Source organism: Anomalospiza imberbis, chromosome 14, assembly GCF_031753505.1.
Source record: "Anomalospiza imberbis isolate Cuckoo-Finch-1a 21T00152 chromosome 14, ASM3175350v1, whole genome shotgun sequence".
NCBI classification, from domain to species: domain Eukaryota; kingdom Metazoa; phylum Chordata; class Aves; order Passeriformes; family Viduidae; genus Anomalospiza; species Anomalospiza imberbis.
In genome coordinates, this window is record NC_089694.1 from 3,899,965 (window position 1) to 3,919,685 (window position 19,721).

The window sequence follows — 19,721 nt, forward strand, 5'->3', positions numbered from 1 at the left end:
TTTGTCATGTTACCAAAAATAGTCTGCAAATAAATGTATTTACAGGCCACTTCCTTGTAAGCAGCAATTACTTCAAACAGCATTCAGGTTTTAATGCACAGCCATGTCCTCACTGTGGACTGCTATAGATCCAGGCTTCAAATGGAGATTGGGCACTATTGATCCTCTGGGGTTTATTATGGTCTGCCTTCCACAGGACTCAGAAGCCATTCCCTTGCCTGCTGGGGATGATGGATGGCTCCGTGGCCACTCCACAGACAGCCACACACCTGGGCAGGCTCTTAGGGAGCCAGAGCTGGCAGAGGGGCTGTGGGTGCTGCACCCCAAACACGCCCAGCTGAGCTGCCCACTGCAGCAGGAGGGGCTGCCCGTGGCCCTCTGCCCCACACCCAGACAAAAACCACCCTAAAACCCCAACCCTGAGAGTGCTGTCCCTCTCTGGGAGGCAGCTGGGGCTGCTCCAGTGAGGAGGAGTGTGGTGGGGAAAGCTGAGCCTTTAAAAGGCTTGAACACCCTCCTTCCACACCTTAGGCTGAGCTGACACCCAAACCCCTCAGCCTCTTGCCTTGTCAATACTTACCAGGAGCCACCTAGTGAGGACTGAAAACAGAGTCAGTCTCTCCAGTTTATCAGTCTCCTAAACTTCATTTGTCAGAATTTTGACATTTAAAACCAATCTGGGATGGGCAGATCAGGAATCAACCTGTGCTCATTAACCCAGGCTCAGTGATGCCTTAAGGAATGTGTACATCAGCCAGTGAGGGGAAAAATGTTCAAAAAGCTTTTATGGAGATCAAAGGAAAGTGCAAAAATGTTGGTATTTTAAAGACTGAACTATTTAGTTCCATGAAGTCTTTCTAAACTACACGATATTGGATAACTGAGCAAAGATCTCCAAAATCTGCACTTCACAGGAGCACTGCCAGCACTGGGTCAGCCAGAAATGCTGCAGCACTCCAAGGGCTGTTTCAACTCCTTTTTAAAAATGAGATTTAGCATAAAGTCCAGCCCTCACTTCAGAAGATCCCAGTGGAATCAAAACTAAAATTAATATAATACCTAAAGGTACAATTTAAGTTCTGGTGTTGCAACGTTTTATTCACTCATAAGCATTTATTAAGAATCCGGAGGACTCACAATTCCTAATGCTCCTGTTTCTTTGTATCATTCAACTTTTGACGGTTTGATCAATGGCAGCATGATTAGTGCAGTTATTGGAACAGCTGTTATAAAAATAATATGGAACAAACCCTATTTGTACATTTGAAGAAAATTCTGATAAGTCACTCAGTCACATGTAGAACAGAGGGCAACAAGTTTTCTGGAATTGACACTGGTTAAGCTACAAGATTTCTTTTAGGAACAAAAAAAATCAGGTGATTTTATTCTGCAGAGTCTGTTTACAAGAGTCTTCTAATGAGAAAAAAACCACAGCGCTAAAAATGAAAGAAATTGTGAACACTCTACATTTAGATGTAGCCAGAAGTAAACATAATCATAGGGAATATATTCCCTGTGGATCTATTTAAAGGTCTTTTTTGGTTTTAAGTGACAGTGATTTATATTCAGGGCATGTGTGTGTAAACATGTGTACATAAACAGGAGCTGGTAAGGAAATAAGCACTGTGCCTTTGACCCAGGAATTAAAATAAAGAGGGAACAGGTGATCACTTAATTCCACCTGACTCAAACCAGCCTTCAGTCCCAAGTTTTGAGAAGGGAAGCTTTCAGCTGTTTTCAGTTTTCGAAGTTCAAAATCTGGAGCATACAATAATTAGGAAAATGTTTAATACCAACCCACCCTCTTTATTAAGTCATTTCTTCAAGTATTTTTAATAGTGCAAAATACTGGTTTGCATTAGTACAGTTACTATGGGAATTCACAGTCCAAAAAAAATCTTAAAAGATTTCCAAAGTCAAACAAAAAACTTTTTAATACTGTATTTTTAGCAAGAACATTTTTAACAAAGAATGTGTACTTTAACTTAATATGGTACAACAGAGAAACCATACTTAAAAGTTTCCATTATCTAACACTCTACTGCATATTCATTTTTCCATCTTAAAAGACCAAAAGCCAAGCTGAACTGAGCATTAAAAAAAAAAGCATCAATTATAATCCTCATATTACATCAGCTGTTAGGGTTTAGCTCACACTTTTGAATCGGTCATCTAATGAAAGGACAATTTTTACATCGTTCTTTTAAAAAATGTACACACATTTCTTTTTAAAACGTAATATATATCGAGTATCTGCTTCAGTAAACAAAGCTTAATTTATAAACACAATCGAAACAGCTCCATGTTGAACAGTTTCAGTGATAAACTGGACTTGTATGATGTACAGCCAGTGAGGACCATTGTGGCTTAAAATCATTGTGCCATTGCTATTCAGTAATAGCCACCTCCTAAGGAAAAAAAAAAAGTTCTTTTTTGGGGCAGGGTGGGGAGGGGAAATAATTGATGAATGTGCTTAAAAATACTAAAACTCCTTTCTATCTCCAGGGACCTAAAAATGATCTGTTGTGACAGGCTTGGTTTGGTATGGTAAGCTTGTAAAAAGTCTCAGTATTTCTTAACACGGCAGTTTTCAATGCAGCAACAGTAAATTGCTTGAAATTGTCCTTCAAGTTTCATGCTACAAATCCTGTTCCTCACACAGTACTGAAGGCATCAAAGGTTGGAAGGGACATTTCTCAGGAACTATATAGTCTTCAAATAGTGGTCATTATACATTTTTCAGCACTAGGTGGTTCCTTCAGTACATAATGGTCGGCTTGATGTATGTTCTGTTTTCTGGAGGGAAACAAAAAAGAAGAAAAAAAAGTCAATTACACAGCTGACCATTTTATAATTAACTGACACTTAGGTGGTTTCTTCACTTGCCTGTGGGTCTTTTTTCTTCCCCTCAAGCCAAATGAGCAGATCTAAAAGTGATATAAACTAAACTGTCCATCTTATGGGCAAGTTTTGTGCAGGGAAAGGAGGCACTGGGTGAAAACACCTGGCCAAGCCCTCAAGAAAGGACAAAGACCCACCACCACCACTTGCCCTGGTGTCTGCCAGCAATGGCTCAGGACAGGCTGCCAACACTCTGATTTGGATTTTATTCCTTTAAGGCTTTTTTTTTTTAATCAAACAGTCCTTTTCTCCCAAAGGCAGCCCATGTTGGATTGCTGCCTCCCTGGGACAGACCAGGGACAAGCTTTACCACACACCCTTGTCACTGCACAAGACCTGCCAGGGAACAGGGTGTTAAAACTGCACTGCTTTCAGAAAATGTAAATCAGGATCTGTTCTTGGAAAACTGTTATTTCATTCAGAAACCACCACATTTTTCTTAAAATTCTATTTCTTTATTTAGAGAACGAAGCAGAAAAGCACTTCATAAAAATATTCCTAGTTACAGTACCTATCAACTGTGATTTTTCACATTAAGCAACTTTAAGCCCAGAGAAAAAAATAAATATTGAAATGCCCACAGAAACTGAAGCTAACAAGAATCCATATTCCTGCTCATTATACAATGAATCATGAATCCACCCAGCTAAATCTGCAAGAACTGATCTGGAAGATGATAGCAGAATGATAATATGGAGCAGCATTTTGTATAATGTTGACATGTCTCCCATCACTGTTTTACATACGCCAATACCGAGCACTCCTAAGGAACAAACAAGTATTGACCTGCAAACTGACACTGATCCTTGGAGCAATCTCCAAGTTTGCCACATTTCAATTTCAAAATGCATTTCAGCTATAATATGAGTGATTTATCATTTAGCAGTAGCTGTCAAAGTAACCTCCTAGATAAAACAAAAACATCTGGAACCATAAACAGAGGGGAGCAGTAGCTGAATTTTAATCCAAATCCGACATGTTCACTTCATTAGGAACAGGAAACAGCTAATTAGTAATTGAATGTTTTGTGGTTTTAAGGAGGCTCAGACTCTCCAAACTGAGATGATTTAATACGTATTTTGGATGTAAGCACAAATAAAGATCACAAGAGCCAGAGACATAACAACTCCAGAGGGACGTTTGGGAGCCTCCAAAGAAAGAACTAAAATTAGTTTCAGGCCATTGGCTGATGAAAATTCTTGTTTTAAACCTGGTGGGGAATTACTAAAGCCTGGGGGGGTTCAGCAGAAATGCAAGGATTGAGCAATGTGGGGTTTGTTTGTGGTTTGGGGTTTTTTTCCCTATTTCTCATGATCGTTAGGAAGCTGCACATGGCTTCTTCCTAGTGGAGGCTGTTCTTTGTGTTTTTAATAAATTCTAAGTATTATTTTTTTAATTAAGGTAAGATGAGGACACTGAGGGTACCATGGGCTGACTAAACTTTGAAACAGGTTTCCATATTTCCTTCCAATCCGTTTTATTTCTCAAGGAAAGTTTAACAGAGGTATCTGGAACACCCATAAGAGAGAAAAGTAAATGCCACATCTCAAGCGCAGTGCAGCCACCCAGGAGACATCATTGATCAGTGAACAGAAAGTGCATGGTTAAGTATTTCCTTTTTATAACACCCTCAGTTATTCTCCAGAAATTAAAATACTTTTTTTGTTGCTGTGCAATAAACCGAATTTCATGGCATTAACCACGTCACACAGCAATCACCTCTGAGGAATTAACGTGTTGGGAGCAGCTGTGCCCCCACTTACACAGGAAAGACAATGTGATGTTGTCAAATTAATCTTTTCTGGAGAATATTCACCATCTCCTCAGTGCAGCTGACTGCAAGCTACAGACCATTTTATAGCACTTTACTGTATTATATAGCAAAGATTTGAATAAATCTGTGTGCAATAAATGTATTCTTTTATCAGGTTTATCCCTTAATCAAATATTCATTTATGTGGGCTTCATTCTATTAAAAAACGAAATTATACAAAGGTGAGCAAAAGCGTAGATTTACAGTAGTTTAAAGCCTAATCTCATTCTCTAGGGGTAATACTGACAATATAAAAACTGTATAAATGATATTCCCTAACACTAAATATGCTTATGAGCCCCCTGTGCGTGTTACACTGCTTTACAGCCTACAGAGCAATGCATGACTGGCTTAATAAGCAAGACATTTAGAAAGGAGGTTTTTTTCCCCTTCACAATGTATAAGACAAGTAAAGATCTCTGAGTTTCTTGGTGTGCCAGAGTCTGTGTTTGTAAGTGGAATTTTCCTTCAGGACAGCGTTCTCTTCCCTGAGCCGTTAGCCCAGGGCCGGTGCAGCTCTCGCACTCTTTTTAGCCACAATATCATCCTTTACCTTTTTCTTCCAAGGTTTTAATGGGTGCATAAAGGACAAATCCAAAGGCAATAATCATCATCTCCATATTTATTCACGTTTAGTTTTTTTCCCCAGCCTATTCCACATCTCTGAATTTTCTGAATCCTTTGTTTGTAAGCTCTCTGGGTTAAATCGGGAATTTAGCTCTATTTCCCTAAATTACTTTAAAACAAAACAAGTGTCCAACTGCACAGGAGATGAGCTCTCCACCCTTCCCAGGCTGGGTAAACAGCACCTCAGTTAGATCAGAGCCAAGCTCAGCTCTGGAGGAAGCAACACATGGGAAATGCAATGCTGTAACAATAAATTAACTTGCAAAGATGGGGCTAATTAGTTTGAACCAGTGTCTTACTTTGTACTAAGGAAAAAAATCGGTTTGCTTCTCCAAAGGATCACATCCCTCAGAAAAACCCTCTTTCCCTACAGCCCTTGGCAGACAGGAGTGCTGCCTGCCTGGAAGGGGAATGAATCCAGGCCCTGCTTGTGGGTAAGGACCAGAGCAATGAGCAAAACTCAGCGAAGGATCTCTTCACTACCATGAAAAGAAGATGGACCTGGGCTGATCATTCAGCTGAATGACAAGTAAAAATTACTTCTTTGCCTGCTTATTAGTTGTCCAGCAAAACTTCTCCTTTATTTGCAAATATCCTTCCAACTGAGCAGTGAGAGAGCAGGGCACGGCTCCCTCTAGACCCAGGAAGAACATGGTCAATAAATGCTGGTTCTGTAGCAGCAGTACCAACAAAGCCTGGTTTGTTTTCATCTCTCCCACTTTCCTATGGCCTCTCTCCACCTCTGCAGAGGTGCAGATATGCTATCAGAGGTGTCCTCTCTGGTATCTCGAGCTGGCTGAGCCCAGTGTGGCAGCAGCTCTCTGGCCACAGGGAGCAGGCACAGACTTTCTCAGGATTTTCCTGGGAAAAGCAGAGAAGAGAATCAAAACAATTATTATCTCTGCTCCTTGTTCTCATGAGGAATGTATTCTAGAGATTGTTTACCCAAGGTGATTGCTTGATTAGATTCTGGTGATGGTGTTTAGATTCAATGACCAATCAGATGCACAGCTGGGTCAGGTCTCTCACCAGAGAGTCACGAGTTTTTCTTGTTAGTTAGTTAGTTAGCTGTTAGTGAGAGCTCTTGCTACTGTAATACAGAAATATACTACAGGATGATATAATAAAACAATTGATCTAGCCTTCTGAACCATGGAGTCAATGCTAATTCTTACCCAGCTGAGGACCTGCGGCAACACCAGGGCATCCCTCAGAATTGGTACCAGAAGCCCTCCTTCCTTCGGGACCGTGGTGCCTGACCCTGCAGGGCTGCTCACCCACAGAGCTGCTGGGCAGGAGCTTCTTCCCCTCTTGTTTTGTGTGTAAGGCAGCTGAGTTGACCCTGTCAAATATTTCCTGTAAGGCCCGTTCCTGGCGAGCCCCTGCTGGGGTAGCTCTGAGCTGCACGTGGCCATGTGGCCATGGAGTGACAGTCTGGGAACTGCACAGGAGCTTTGAAAGAGCTTTTCTAGGAACTCTGCAATGACACAGCACGGGTAGCTACCAGGGGTTCAATAATTCACAGCCTCCAGAGCAGGACACGCTCTAGGGAGAGAACACAGCTTGGGCAGGAGAAGAACAACAGGCCTAAGACTCAGATAAAGCACCTTGGGTTTGAGAACTCACTGCTTAGATCAGAACACCAATGAACTGAAGCCCAGTCCATGATAAACCCCAAAATACGTTCCGAACTACACCAGTCCTTTATCTTTGACAAACAAATAAAATGTTATTCACATGTTAAATTAAAAAAAATGTTATGCATGGTAACCCCAAAGTTTTTGTGCTGAATCTCTGCCAAGTTATGTGACAAACAAAAGCAGCAGCAGCAGCCCTGAGTCACCCTCCTGTTGCAGGCACAGTGAAGTACATTTTCACCTCAGGAAAGCCTGCCTATGCTGCTGCCTCCTCCCTGAAATTTTATTTTTTTTTGTAAATTGTTGTTATCAAGTATTACTGTAACATCTACTTTTTAAGATTTTAAGCTAACATTGCTTTGCTGATTGTTCCACTATCCCCTAACAATGAAATATTATAATACAAAAGTTAACTAAGGTATAAACATGCAAAAGGAGAAGTCTCCCTGCGATCATAAAATGATGTTATTTTCTGTTCAGCAGTTCATGTTACTGCTGTTCATGCTAATTAATTAAAGGAGCTGTTGCTGTAATGTGCAAACAGGGAATCTGAGAAACTGAGAGGGCTTTTAGGTCTCGGAGTGAAGTTAAGTCAATCTGGGCGCGGGCAATCAAATGTAATGAAATCACTTGTCAGTGCTAAGCTTGCAAAAACTGTGAAGTTTGACTAGGGAGTAAAAGGATTATAATTAGATTTCCAATAGGATAATAACTAAATGGCAGAAAGCAGTAAAGAGAAAATATTACTTTGTTAGCTAATGGTGCTGCTGTTCGGTTTTAGTTTTTATCAGCACACTTGTAGTTGTGCTAATTTAATTTGCTTTTATCAGCAAAAATGCACTACTCGAATGGTACTTGAATGTCATTTGCAAAAATCATTGATCTGAAGGTGCACTTAATGACACCCAGTATGTTTATTTTATGTGGAAGGGAGACTGGCTGATAAAATGGTTGATGCACTGTGGTGCTGGCCCAGGAGTGAGTGGTGGAAGGAGCAGCAGGAGGGTGTCTGAGTGCTCATCATCTGCTCTGCTCCACTGCAAGCACCACTGATCTCCTCAGCCTGCTAAAAACCTCCCAGCTCCAGCTCTCAACTACATCTGGGATATGGAGGATGGAGGCATTAAGACTGTAAAGTTCAGAAAAGTTTTAAGTCTCATCTGCATGAAATTTCTGTTCAATTAATATACAAAGCAGAGGGAAAATGAGTCAACTAAATGGAAAAGATTTATAATGCAGATCAGAAACGCAGTACATGAACAGCTTGTGTTAATAAAATCATTTTAAGAAATAAGCATAAAATATGATATGACTTAATCACTGTGAAAGGTGGCTGTGCAGTAGTTCTGTAATTTTCCTTTAAACTGTCTTAAGGAGATACTGGCAGTGGAACTAATTGAATTTCAAAGGAAAAGCACTGTGTGAATGATAGATTTCTGTCCAGCAGAGCTATTGACAACAGAAAAAGAAAGCTCTGTATTGATGCTAAAGCTTTTTTTCTGAGCAACTGACAGAGATTTTGGAAGCCTGGAAACAGCTTTGTATTAGGGACATGTGTTTTGCCCCTTCCTCCTCCCAGGGCCCAAAAAACAAAGGCAGCAAATGACAGGGGCAGTGAGGGAGTGTGCTCGAATTGTCAGAGCTGCAGCAGCAATAGGAGCTGTCAGGGACACGAATGGTTATCAAAGAGAAAGGGAATAAAAAGTTATTGCAGTATCAGCATAAATAAAAATGAAAGAGACGGTGCTACAGGACAGGAACACTTTGAAATCTGAACAAGCTCCACAGAGAGATCTGCAGAAAGCTTTTTATCAGCTGAGAGAGACCAAGTGGCTCAGCTCCTCATGTCTCCACACAAGCAGGATTTCCATGCCAGGGGGGGTCAGAGCCAGCAGGGCAGAAAAGGGAAGGGATTGGGAGGGACAGGGACAGGGCTGCAGCTCCTGCTGCTCAGGCCATGTCCTGCTCCCACTGAGCCCAGGGACACTTAACCCAGGGAATATCAAGCTCTCCCCTTGGCCATGCTTAACAAAAACTTCCTGAGCCAAAACCTCTCATAACTGAAGGGATGATGTAGTCAAGATCAGATTAAAAGGAAAAAAACCCAAAAAAAACTTGACATGAAATAAAAATGGTAAAATCCCAAGGCTTTCCTGTGTATTAATAAACTACAGGTAACATAAGAAACTTCTCTTGATTCCTTAAGGCAAGCAAATGGTTGTTGGAAGTGGCTGTGCATCACCTTTCTCACAGTATTTTTACTCATTTTTGATGTAAAGACACATTTGAGCCAGGTGTCATGGTTTTTCTTCAACTGAAAACTGAAGTTACCTTTCTCTTCTTTAGAGTCTGCCCAGATGCACCTTTGACTTTCAGAGTTGCCTGGAAGAGCACTGAGCACTCCTCTCAGCAGGTACCATGAACAGATCAAAAATGTAAGGAACATTTTGCTCATCAAATTTAAATACATGTGTCCCAAGCGCTCATCCAATATTTTGATAATTTCTGGCAGCAGCAATTTTCCAATTGCAATATTTAGAGCACAGCTCTCATTATATGTGCACAGATATATACACACATATGTCAGATGTATATATATCTGCATTACAATAAAGCTGTGATTCTCCTTCTCTGTAATACAGAGCATATGAATCTAAAATCACAAGAAGAGACAGCAGTAAAAATATTTGAAAGCTTTCCTGTAAGGATGACAGATGGACGACAGATGCATACCAGAGGTATGCAAGTCAAACCTTCCCCAGCTGAAGAGAAATAACTTGAGTGAGGTTTGTGTCTCTAAGTGCACTGCAGCCCTTCTCCTGTCTGCACAAACTGCCTTTACTTGCCTCAGCACAGGGGATTTTTGCACATTCCCATTCCATGATGCAGGAGAAAGGGTGGGACTGCTCTAAGAAGCAGCAGTTCTTTGGAAGAGGCAGCTGTTTGCAGGCTGCCAGCACAGAACTGAATGGTCTGGAATGAACATGGCACAGGACTGAAGGGAGACTCCACAAGCTGGACTTTCATCAGAGAAATTCAATGTTCAAATTGCTCAGAGAAGATCTTATCACAGGTGACTGGATTTTCTGTGTGGCTCAAAAAGGCCTCCAGGAGGAATGGGAATATCCCTTGGGAATATCCCTGTGTCTGAGCTCCCCCAGAGGAGGATTTCACAACTCCTCATGTCCCAGACCTGCAGCCAGCACTCATTCCTGCTCTTTGGGAAGCACTCAGACCATACCTGGAGGTGCTGCACTTAAACACAGCCACACGGTGAAGGAAAAGTAGCACCAGACAGCTGCCCATAATGTGAACATGGCTTTTCTTTTTCACTTATAGTTCATGCATTTTTTGAAAACATCTGCAATCTTGACAGGTAGGTAAAGACCAGAGGTAAAATATTACAAATGATAAATCATATGTAAAACCCCTTTTTGAACTAAGGGCATGTGTCTTGGTAGATAAATATCAGTTATCAGTAAATTATAACTGATATAAATATCAGTTTTAAAACAAATACCACCTCTAAATCACCTCAGCTAAATATCCCCTCTACTTGAAGTTAATTTCTGATCTTGTAAGGTTCTTACAAAGGCTTTCTGTATCAAACAGGAAAACAAACTGAAGTTCTGTAATTTACATTTATCTTAAATCATGAAAACAGATGTAAAATGATTTTACTTAATTTTTAATGACAAGCACACAAGTGAGGAGCTGTGGTACATACTGCACCTTGCATGGCTGCACTGTCATGTTGGGTTCCGTTGTGTTCTATTTCCATATCTGGGATTCCAGCATCTGAAAGATGGGAGACTGAAGATTAATGCATTTCCCTTTGCCCCTCTCTCAGGCATCTTTAGAGAAATATTTATAGCAAACTAGGGTGCTCTCCAAGTTAACATGGTCTTGCATAAAACATTTGGTCCTCATAGAATTTTCAGTAGTAAATTGTTTCCAAAATGTGCAAACATTACTGGTCTCACAGTGAATTATTTTTAATGTGCTTCACATTTGTCTGATGATCAGATAATAACCAACACGTGGTAATAATATGTCTGCAAAATCCTCTTGGAGAATGAGGGCATCTGACACATGAAAAATAAAAGTTGAAATTAAACTGTGATAATATTAAACTACACTGATTCTTGTATATAGCCAAATACCCCCAAATTACAGAGCTGAAGAATATAGCCAGTGCCAGGCAACAGTTTTGGGGTGTGTGTATCAGTTTGTGCGAGTGCATGTTACAGATAAGAACTGTGTAAACTGCATTTCCAACCTCAGCTCGGGATGTGTGAGCATGTGTTACCACCCAAACCGAAATTACAGCTGTCATATTATGTGAAGTATTTCCAGATCTCTGAGAAGAGCTTTCCAAAGAGGACTGTGCTCTTTTTGGTTTTTTATCCAAGTTGAGAAGGAGTCTCATGACACTCACTTTGGACCTGTTTAATTTCATGTTGGTGATCCCTCTGTCTGCACAGTCCTTGGGGTGGGGGCGGGGGCTCCAACACCCCAGGGTGTTACGGGAACAGATGCCACGATCCACCTTGTGCCAACAAGGATTAGCATGAAGGGGATGTGATTTGAATCCATGGCACCTCAAATCCTGGAGAAACATCTGCTTCCCTTATCACACAGCCCTTAGAAATTACAGGAAGGAAAAACCCACACCTGAAAAGAAGCTGTGCAAGGTTTGGGGGGTTTTCTGTGCAAAAGCCTGTTCTGGACTTTCTCAAACAGGGAATAACTGCACTGCTGCTTTCACAGATCCCTTCAGCTGAGTGTCAGGATCTGTCACAGAGGTGATGCTTTGCTGGTGACCCTGCAGTAACTGAGCCCTGAGTGAAAGCAGGGCAACCCTGAGAAGTACAGTCCTTACAGGAGAGCAAATAGCTCGGCAATAAATGTGCAAATGAAACCCGTGTCATGTGTGCATATATAGCTCTATAAATGTATATGTGATAAAAAAGCAGTGTTTTCACATATACATTTTTTTTCCTTATTAAATTACAAGTGACTGCTATTCTGCAAGGTTTCCCTTACTCAGATTCCTGTTCTGAAGGCAAGTGCAGGGCACTGGCCTATCAATCTGAAAAGGTTCTTTCTTCTCAAACCCTTCAGAGTACATGTTGTATATACCAAAAATGACAAAGTCATCTGTAACTAATAACAGCATCTGTTAAATGAGACAGACTGTCAGAGTTAAATTAAAAATACTCAGAATAGCCCTTCACATTTTGTTGTCATAAAATTGTACCTGCAATTAAATTGTGGATTAAGATGCTAATGAGCTACCTGATTTGCATGTGCAATCAGATTAGCATGTAAATATCAGCTTCTTGCAGGCACTAACATATATATGACTACCTGAGAGTGCCTGCAAATCAAACTGCTGCAGCCAGGCCCACACTAGCAGATGTAAAGATGTGTTAATCACACTGCTGGAACGTTGGTATCCCTGGATTTGTGGCTTCCAGAACTGCTGGGTGCTCCTGGCTGTGTGAACAGCAGGTGCTTCCCTGCAGTGGCAGCACCCAGGGGAGTGACCTTGCAGCACATCAGGATTTTAGTCTTTTTCTGACTTTCCTCTCAAGGTGCTGCTTCTGTCCATGGGATCCAGTCTGGGCATTTGTCTGATCCAGTGGAGGTGGTGGTGAAATTGTTTTGCTGGCTGTGGCCACCCACTCTCCCTGGTCACCGTCCCCACCCAGGTGTGACTGCGGCTGTGAATCCACACCTGGATCCCCCTGGCCACTGCCAGTGCTCCAGGGACACCAGCCAGTCCCTGCTTCCAGGATGTGCAGGGCTATGAACAGCAGATGAGAGGATGCCTCTGCGAGATGCTGCTCTCATTCTCATGGTTTATATCCCTTGGGTGCCCCAGATAAATCACAGCTCCCATCTCCTGCAGAGCACTGCCGTGCCAGGGCACACACACAGCCTTGCCCTGGCTCTAGAGAACAGTGTGGGCAGCTCTCACAGCTGAGAACTCCAGACAAGCCAAATTCATTATTTTTACTCGGCAGAGAGGCAGGTTTTGCACTCTGCAGTCTCTAGCAGTGCCCAAAGCAGGCAGCACAAATTAACACACCACAGGACACCAGAATGCAGCAGGGACTGAACGTCACTCTGATTCCTGAGCCTCTGCAGAGACTCCAGGTAGGGATGCACAGACTAAACCTTAGCTGCAGAATCTAAAATTAATTAAAGCTCAGCTAGGCTCAGTCTTAAACATTCAAACCAAAGCTCTAAAGTTTGGCCAGAATCGTCTTAAGCACAAAAGGCAAATCGTCCCAGTAGCCAGAACTTAACCACTGTTTAGGAGATGAACTGATTTGCTTTTGTTTCACAAGAATATTTGGGAAGTGTTCAAAACCCAGTCAGCTCTGAAAGCTGATACATATTTAACAAACTTAATAGGTCCTGAGGCTGAGCAAACTTCAGCCAAACGGCTTTTGAAATGAAGCTCAGCAGTTCTAAAAATGAATCTGCTGGGAGAGAAGAGTTCACAGAACCTTAGAGGAACCAAATTTCACATTGTCTTAGCTGGCACTGTAACAGATTTCTCTGTAATATATTCAGCATTTCTTGTCATCTCTGTGTAAACTGCTCTGTCTGTTTCTCTAGTTGCAGACTTATTTATTTTTTTAATTCTCGACCCAGAGCACATAGCCTGAAATAGATTTTTCATTATTTCAGGAAAGAATTGTCGGGGGTTTATTCTGAAATTTGCTCTGTGCATCATCTGATTTTTTTTTTTTGTCACTCCACCAAACATCATTTTAAGCTGCTTGTGAAAGGCCAACTAAGACATTACCATTTAACATCCTGAGACCGTCACCTGATGTGGCCTGTTTCAGAGCCTGTTCCACTTGTTCTCTTCTCTTGGATTCAAATTCCAAAGCTTCCTGCAATTTTCTCTTTGCCTTCTTCTCTTTCTTCAAGCGTTTCTGAATTGTGGCTGAAATGTAAATACAGTGTAAGAATGGTTGTCAGAGCACAGTTAACAGATGATGGAGACAGTAAGAAAGTAGTTTATGTTCAACATTCAAAGGTGCAGTTCTAGCTCAAGACCCCTATGACAATAAAGATGTGCATGTGGTGGTGACCTGAAAGACAAACAATTCTGAGGATGCTGATTACTGGTGAAATTCTCTCTCAAGTCAGGAGCCATCAAAGTCTGTGAATGACTTGAAGATTTTGGTGAGTTAACTGGGACACAGGAGGAGCACACTGTGCTGTCCTAAGGAGCTAAGTTTTGTTTTTACAGAAATACACAGTCCCATCACACTTGGGTGATGCAACATTTCTGGACATCCACTGCAATTTAAGAGCTTCAGCAGGATTTAGTGACCCTTCACAACTCAACTGAGAGGTGCCCTTTGGTGCCTCTAAGTGAGACCTGGCACTGCAGACGGTTCCACACACCCAATTTCCATTCAAAAAGCACAGGAAGATAGGACTTGGCACCTACGCTTTGGATCTTATCTAGTTTTATCTTTATGATTTCATGGATGCAATCTAGAAGTAGCTTTTGGCACATGAAGTACTGTTCCTTTCCTTCAGATGCAGATCTGAATTTGAAAAAGAATATTAATGCTGCCTCTTTTGCAACAGCACGGTGAGAAATTGAGATTTACCAATTTAATTGCTTATTATTATCAAAAGCTTCTAACCAGTCATGGTTTTGTCTCAGAAGGCCCCATTTGGGGTGTGCTACTGCACCTCCATCTCCTGACGCAAAAAAAATGTCTTGGACTATTTGCTTCAGATCTTGCACTTGGGCAGACAATTTCTCTCAGCTCTATTTTTTGAGCTGAAGTTCTCTACAAGACAAACTGAGCAGCACTGAAGCTGCAGAAATGTGGGCTAGGGAAGTAATGACAAAAATCACCTAAATACCCAAATTCAAGCCATGTCTTTCTCACAGTAAGACTGATGATGCTTGGAGGATAACAGTGAAAACGAAAAGAAATTAAAGCTGTCAAATGAAGAAATTGGGCTGGGAATACCTGGGCAGAGTGATGCTAATACACCTGGAAGCCACAGAACTGCCCCAGCTTCCCTCCTCAGAACCTGCCAAAACTCTCTGGGGCCAGTTGCCCTACTGGTAATAATCCTTGAGCCACTGTTCCTTCTGCTTACAGAAAGCTGTGCTTCGTTCTGGTTCTAGGAGATTTGAATCCCTCATTGCCAGTGCAGGTCCACTGCTGCATTACACCAGTATGGATGTCAGTTAACTGCGAGCCCTCGACAGCTCCAGCTGGAAATGCCAGAGGGTTACACATTTCACAGACACCTAAACTCCATTTTTCACTCACTCACCTCTGCTTTGCAGCTCAGCTGTGAGTTGCCTTTCCAAGCTCTCTCGTAGTTCTCGCTCTCTACAAAGCTCCATCTTTAACTCTTTCTTTTCCTGCTGTATCTGCTTTTCCTGGACTCTGGCATTGTCCACAGCCACTTTCAGCAGGCCCTAAAACACACACAAATGCAAGATCTGAAAACACCATTTTCTTTCAGCAGTGACAAAATTCATCCACTCGTTTCTTTTACACCCTCTAGGAAAACAGAAAGATTAGAAGCAGGAACCTATAGACCTGAAACACAGCTGGGCACTCCAAGTAGCTAATGCTGGAGTTACATATGAGGAATTTTGTGGCATGGAATCATTCAGTACAGCTTTGGTTAATTTGGTTACACACACAGTGCCATGTCTCTGCTCACCTCAATAACTGCAGAGAGAAGCACTGCAGGAATAATGAGAATGGTGAATTTCATTATGACTATTATTGCCAATTATTAAGTCAAATATACAATGTATGAAACCCTTCCATGACTGGTAAGCCAGGGAGAGAGGAAACCTAAGCACGACATTAAATTAAAGAGATGAGAAACTGCAAATACAAAATAGTTCCGGAAACTTTTTTAAGAGTGCAAAAGAAACACATGTTATCTATCATGACATAACCTGGCCCTGTAGAGAAGAATTTACCTGAATGTTGGTTAATAGTGTTTCTACTGATGAAAGACCATCAGCAAAAAGAAATGGCGCCGGAAATCCAGGAGGCAAGGCCTGTCCAGCCAGTTGGACTTTATCTAAGGTTGGTTTCATTATTGGAATGGCAATTTGGACCTCTTCTGTAAAGATAGGTTTAAAAGCGACATCAGAAAGCATTGGAAATATAGGTGACTGTAATTTCTAGAAACTAGCATTTTGTTTATCTGGAAGTCAAAATACAAGTGCGTTAGTAAAATCAACATTGTTTCAGTCTTTGGGCAGCTGGGACTGTTGCCAAGGCAAGTTGGCAAAATAGTACAGAACAATAATCAATACACTGAGACTATAACACAGCTGTAATGGAGTACAGACCATTATATCTCAAATTCCACAGAATTATACCACAGAATTATAACAGTATTACGCAGTTCATTAAACCTGAATGACCTGTCTTCATTCTGTCATGTGTGCCATTCTGTGATGTGTGTTTTTTGTTGCTATAACCTTGGCAAAATTCTAATCAAGGAATGTATCACATCTCTTTACTCCTTTACCTCTCCCCTTCCCGTGCTCAGCAGTAAATAATCTCCACTGAGTCATCCATCCCCTCTGCCAGCACTGCTTGCAACTGGAGCATCTCCTACAGAGAGCAAACTGGGGCCTGGCCGCTTCCCCATTCACTCCTTCTTTCAAATACATGGTGTGGGTATAAATCAAGCTGTGCACAGACAGCAGAAATGTGTATCCAGAAAGAAGAAAATGTTAGAAATTGTTTTTTTCTAGAATCCCTTCAATTTGGTGAGGAATCAGTAGTATCACCAATGAACTCCCATTTCTGAATAGAATAATTGAAGGATCTTTTAGGACAGTAGATGTAGCTCCTTCTCTCAGATCCCTGTAAGTACTTCTTCCCATGTATTCATTTTAATTGCTGAAAAGCACACAATTAAAATGTAGCTGTGTCTGAAGCCAAACTTTGTACAATTTTTTCACTCTGAAATGCTAAAAAAATACTTATGTGCAATATTCCAGTCTCTTTCTCTCTCTCTCTATATATATAATGATCCTGCACTTGCAGAAATCTTGACAAGTGTCTGCCCAGCACCTCCCTTTTAGAGAAGCCTGTGATCCCTGCCTTGGCCATGAGCTCCTGACGCCAGTGCTCGCCCAGGGCAGCAGCACAGCCAGCCCCCAGAGTTTCACCTGTCAAGTGCCTTGGTCATATTAAAGCCTGAATTGCAATTAGACCACACCATATTCAAAAGGTCTCCTTCTCCCACTCCTGTTTTTAAGGAATAAACAACTTAAAAAGAATCTGACAACTCATTAACCCAGGGTGTCTCCACTGCAGCACTATTTCCTGGTGTAACACACACCAGGAGCCTCCACTTTTTTCATCCACCTGACAACAAACCGGGAGCATTAGCAGTTTTCAAGTATTCTTTGAGATCTCTGGTTTGGGAGTATTTTGTCTTTGCTCTCTGAATTCATTAAATGAAACATCTTCCTAATGATTTTTCAGGACTAATAACAAAAGCCAGTAACCTCCACACGTCCTCAGGGATGGCATCTTAGATAGGATTTAAGTGATCCATTTAAAAAATCCCAACTCGGGTAACAAACTCAGACCACGACGTTTGTGCTGATTCAGACACACCATTTCTCATATTCAAATATATCAGTGGCAGAGTTTTTAAAATAACCTGATTAGTTGTCACACATGATGCCACCCAGAAATAACAGCGAAGCCATGGAGTCACAAAAGACTAAACAGAAGTGGCATTTGAAAAAGAAAGCAATACATGAAGTATGCATAACAAAACTGGAGCTGCTCTAACACCTCTAAAAATCTCTGCTATTTGGAGATGAAAGTAATAACATTAAATTGGCTGAAAGGAAAATTACTATTGACTGTGAAGACAGGTTGCATGGTCTATGGTTTGTAATGCTACTGTACAGCAGATTGAAGTTTCAAAATAGTATTACTCTTCTTTAAAGAGATAGACACAGCTAAATTAGGTGCTGCTTGCTGCAGTGAGGATCAAATGCAAAAAGAATCATATTTCATCAGACCTAGTCAACACCAGGAAAATAAATAGAAATATAAGAGGTATGCAGGCAATGATTCATTTTGATAATCTGGCCCAAGAGAGACACATAGAGACAGCACACAGATCTAAGCTTCTACCAAAAGACAAATAGGACACAGAGGGTGGGAATTGGGATGACAGTGTAGCAGAGGTCACATCGATTTTCAGCAGCAGTTTTCACACAGATGAGATAACCCTGGACTCTATTTGGCCCATTGTTCATATCCTACCTGTCCCAGAAGCAATAAATTTCCTAGTCCCAGAAAAAGGGCAGTAAAGAAGAAGGATTCTACTTATGACTTCTTATGATTAAGTTTTTGTGCTAACCAAACATGCTTTGCAGACCAAGGTCACATTGCATGTTAAAGTCTGTAATAGCTGAAACTAGAAGCAGCATATTATGTTTTAGCGTATATGGGTGGAAACTGTCAAACCATTCATCATTTTTTTTCTGATTGAAATCACACTCTGCAAAGATGAATGATAAATGCATTAGAAATCTATTTCAATCTTGTAATAGGTCTTCACATCTGAACGGTGTCTACATCTTGCCCATGCTCTGAATAAGTGCACAGTTAGGCAGAAATTTATTAGCTAGACTTGAGGAATCATAATTGATAAAGCAATTAAAAATGGCATGTGCTGGAAGCATTTCTTGGGGACTGTATCCAATGCATCTCTTTAATGGAAAAAAAATAATGTTGATTTAAGGATTTTGATTTTAAACACCACTAAAAATATAAATGCTAAAAGCTGCACTCACATATACAATACAACATAATAAGCAAGAAATAAAGCCAAGACAGCTACAGTCTGACCAAGGACACAACCAACCTTTCTGATTACTGAAGCAAAGTGGGAACTACTTTTATCGAGCCTGTTTGTTAAGCCTGCCATGCTTTATAAAAGCATTCAGGAATCCATTTAGAGTGCAGTCTTTTCATTTTAATTTCTAGCTGACATCCAGATGAATAGATGAAAGTAAGAATTATACTGCAGAGCGAAGAAATACACAGTAAACACTAACAGTGAATGGAGTATCATCCTGGGAAAGCACACAGAAATCTGCTAGGAAGTTTCTTGCTCTTAATTCAATATGCTTAAGTATTTCATCTTCTGTCTTCTGCCTAAATTGCAGGAACAGGGATTGGCAAATGAAGCATCAACCTCCAGACTGAACACAGTGCTGGGAACGTGGGGAACGTGAATTGCTCCCTGCACGGCCCAAACCAACAGGCACTTTTATTTGCCAGCTGGTTTATTTTCTTTCAGAAGGCATGTTTTTAAACCCATCAGTCACAGCCCTGATCCACGTGAAATGCCACATCCCTCTCAAAACAAGGGAGAAATATTAAAGGTGCAATTTACACTGGTTAGACCACCAAGTTATTTCTTCTCATGCACTTAAAAACTTTATCTACCTGGAGCTGTAGGAGCATTCTTCACCTCCATCAGCTCACAGAATATAACTCATGCATTAAATAAATGCATGGCATATGGAGGAGAGAGAAACAATTGATACAGGATTTATAGTTATTAACCTGTTAGTTACTAACCAAGACATTTGATCTCAGAAACCCTTCAGGCAGGGATAAGAAGATGGTTTTGGACACAGATGGTAGCTGGGTCACTCCTTTTCCCTGCCTGCGGCA

The 19,721-nt window shown here is 41.2% G+C and overlaps 1 protein-coding gene across 6 annotated transcripts in view; it reads right to left on the reverse strand.

The window, feature by feature from the left end:
* Positions 1-1,916: 1,916 nt before the first annotated feature.
* DACH2 (dachshund family transcription factor 2) overlaps positions 1,917-19,721 on the reverse strand; it is a 250,111-nt gene continuing 232,306 nt past the window's right edge. For 2 of the 6 annotated variants that reach the window (XM_068204572.1, XM_068204573.1), the window contains exons 8-12: positions 15,974-16,119; positions 15,307-15,454; positions 13,799-13,942; positions 10,706-10,776; positions 1,917-2,796 (exon numbers count right to left, since the gene is read on the reverse strand). In XM_068204572.1, coding sequence (XP_068060673.1) covers positions 2,746-2,796; positions 10,706-10,776; positions 13,799-13,942; positions 15,307-15,454; positions 15,974-16,119 — 560 coding nt within the window. In that variant the 3' untranslated portion in view covers positions 1,917-2,745. The remainder of the gene's footprint in view (positions 2,797-10,705; positions 10,777-13,798; positions 13,943-15,306; positions 15,455-15,973; positions 16,120-19,721) is intronic. The other 4 variants (XM_068204574.1, XM_068204575.1, XM_068204576.1 and 1 more) reach the window with 3 other exon arrangements.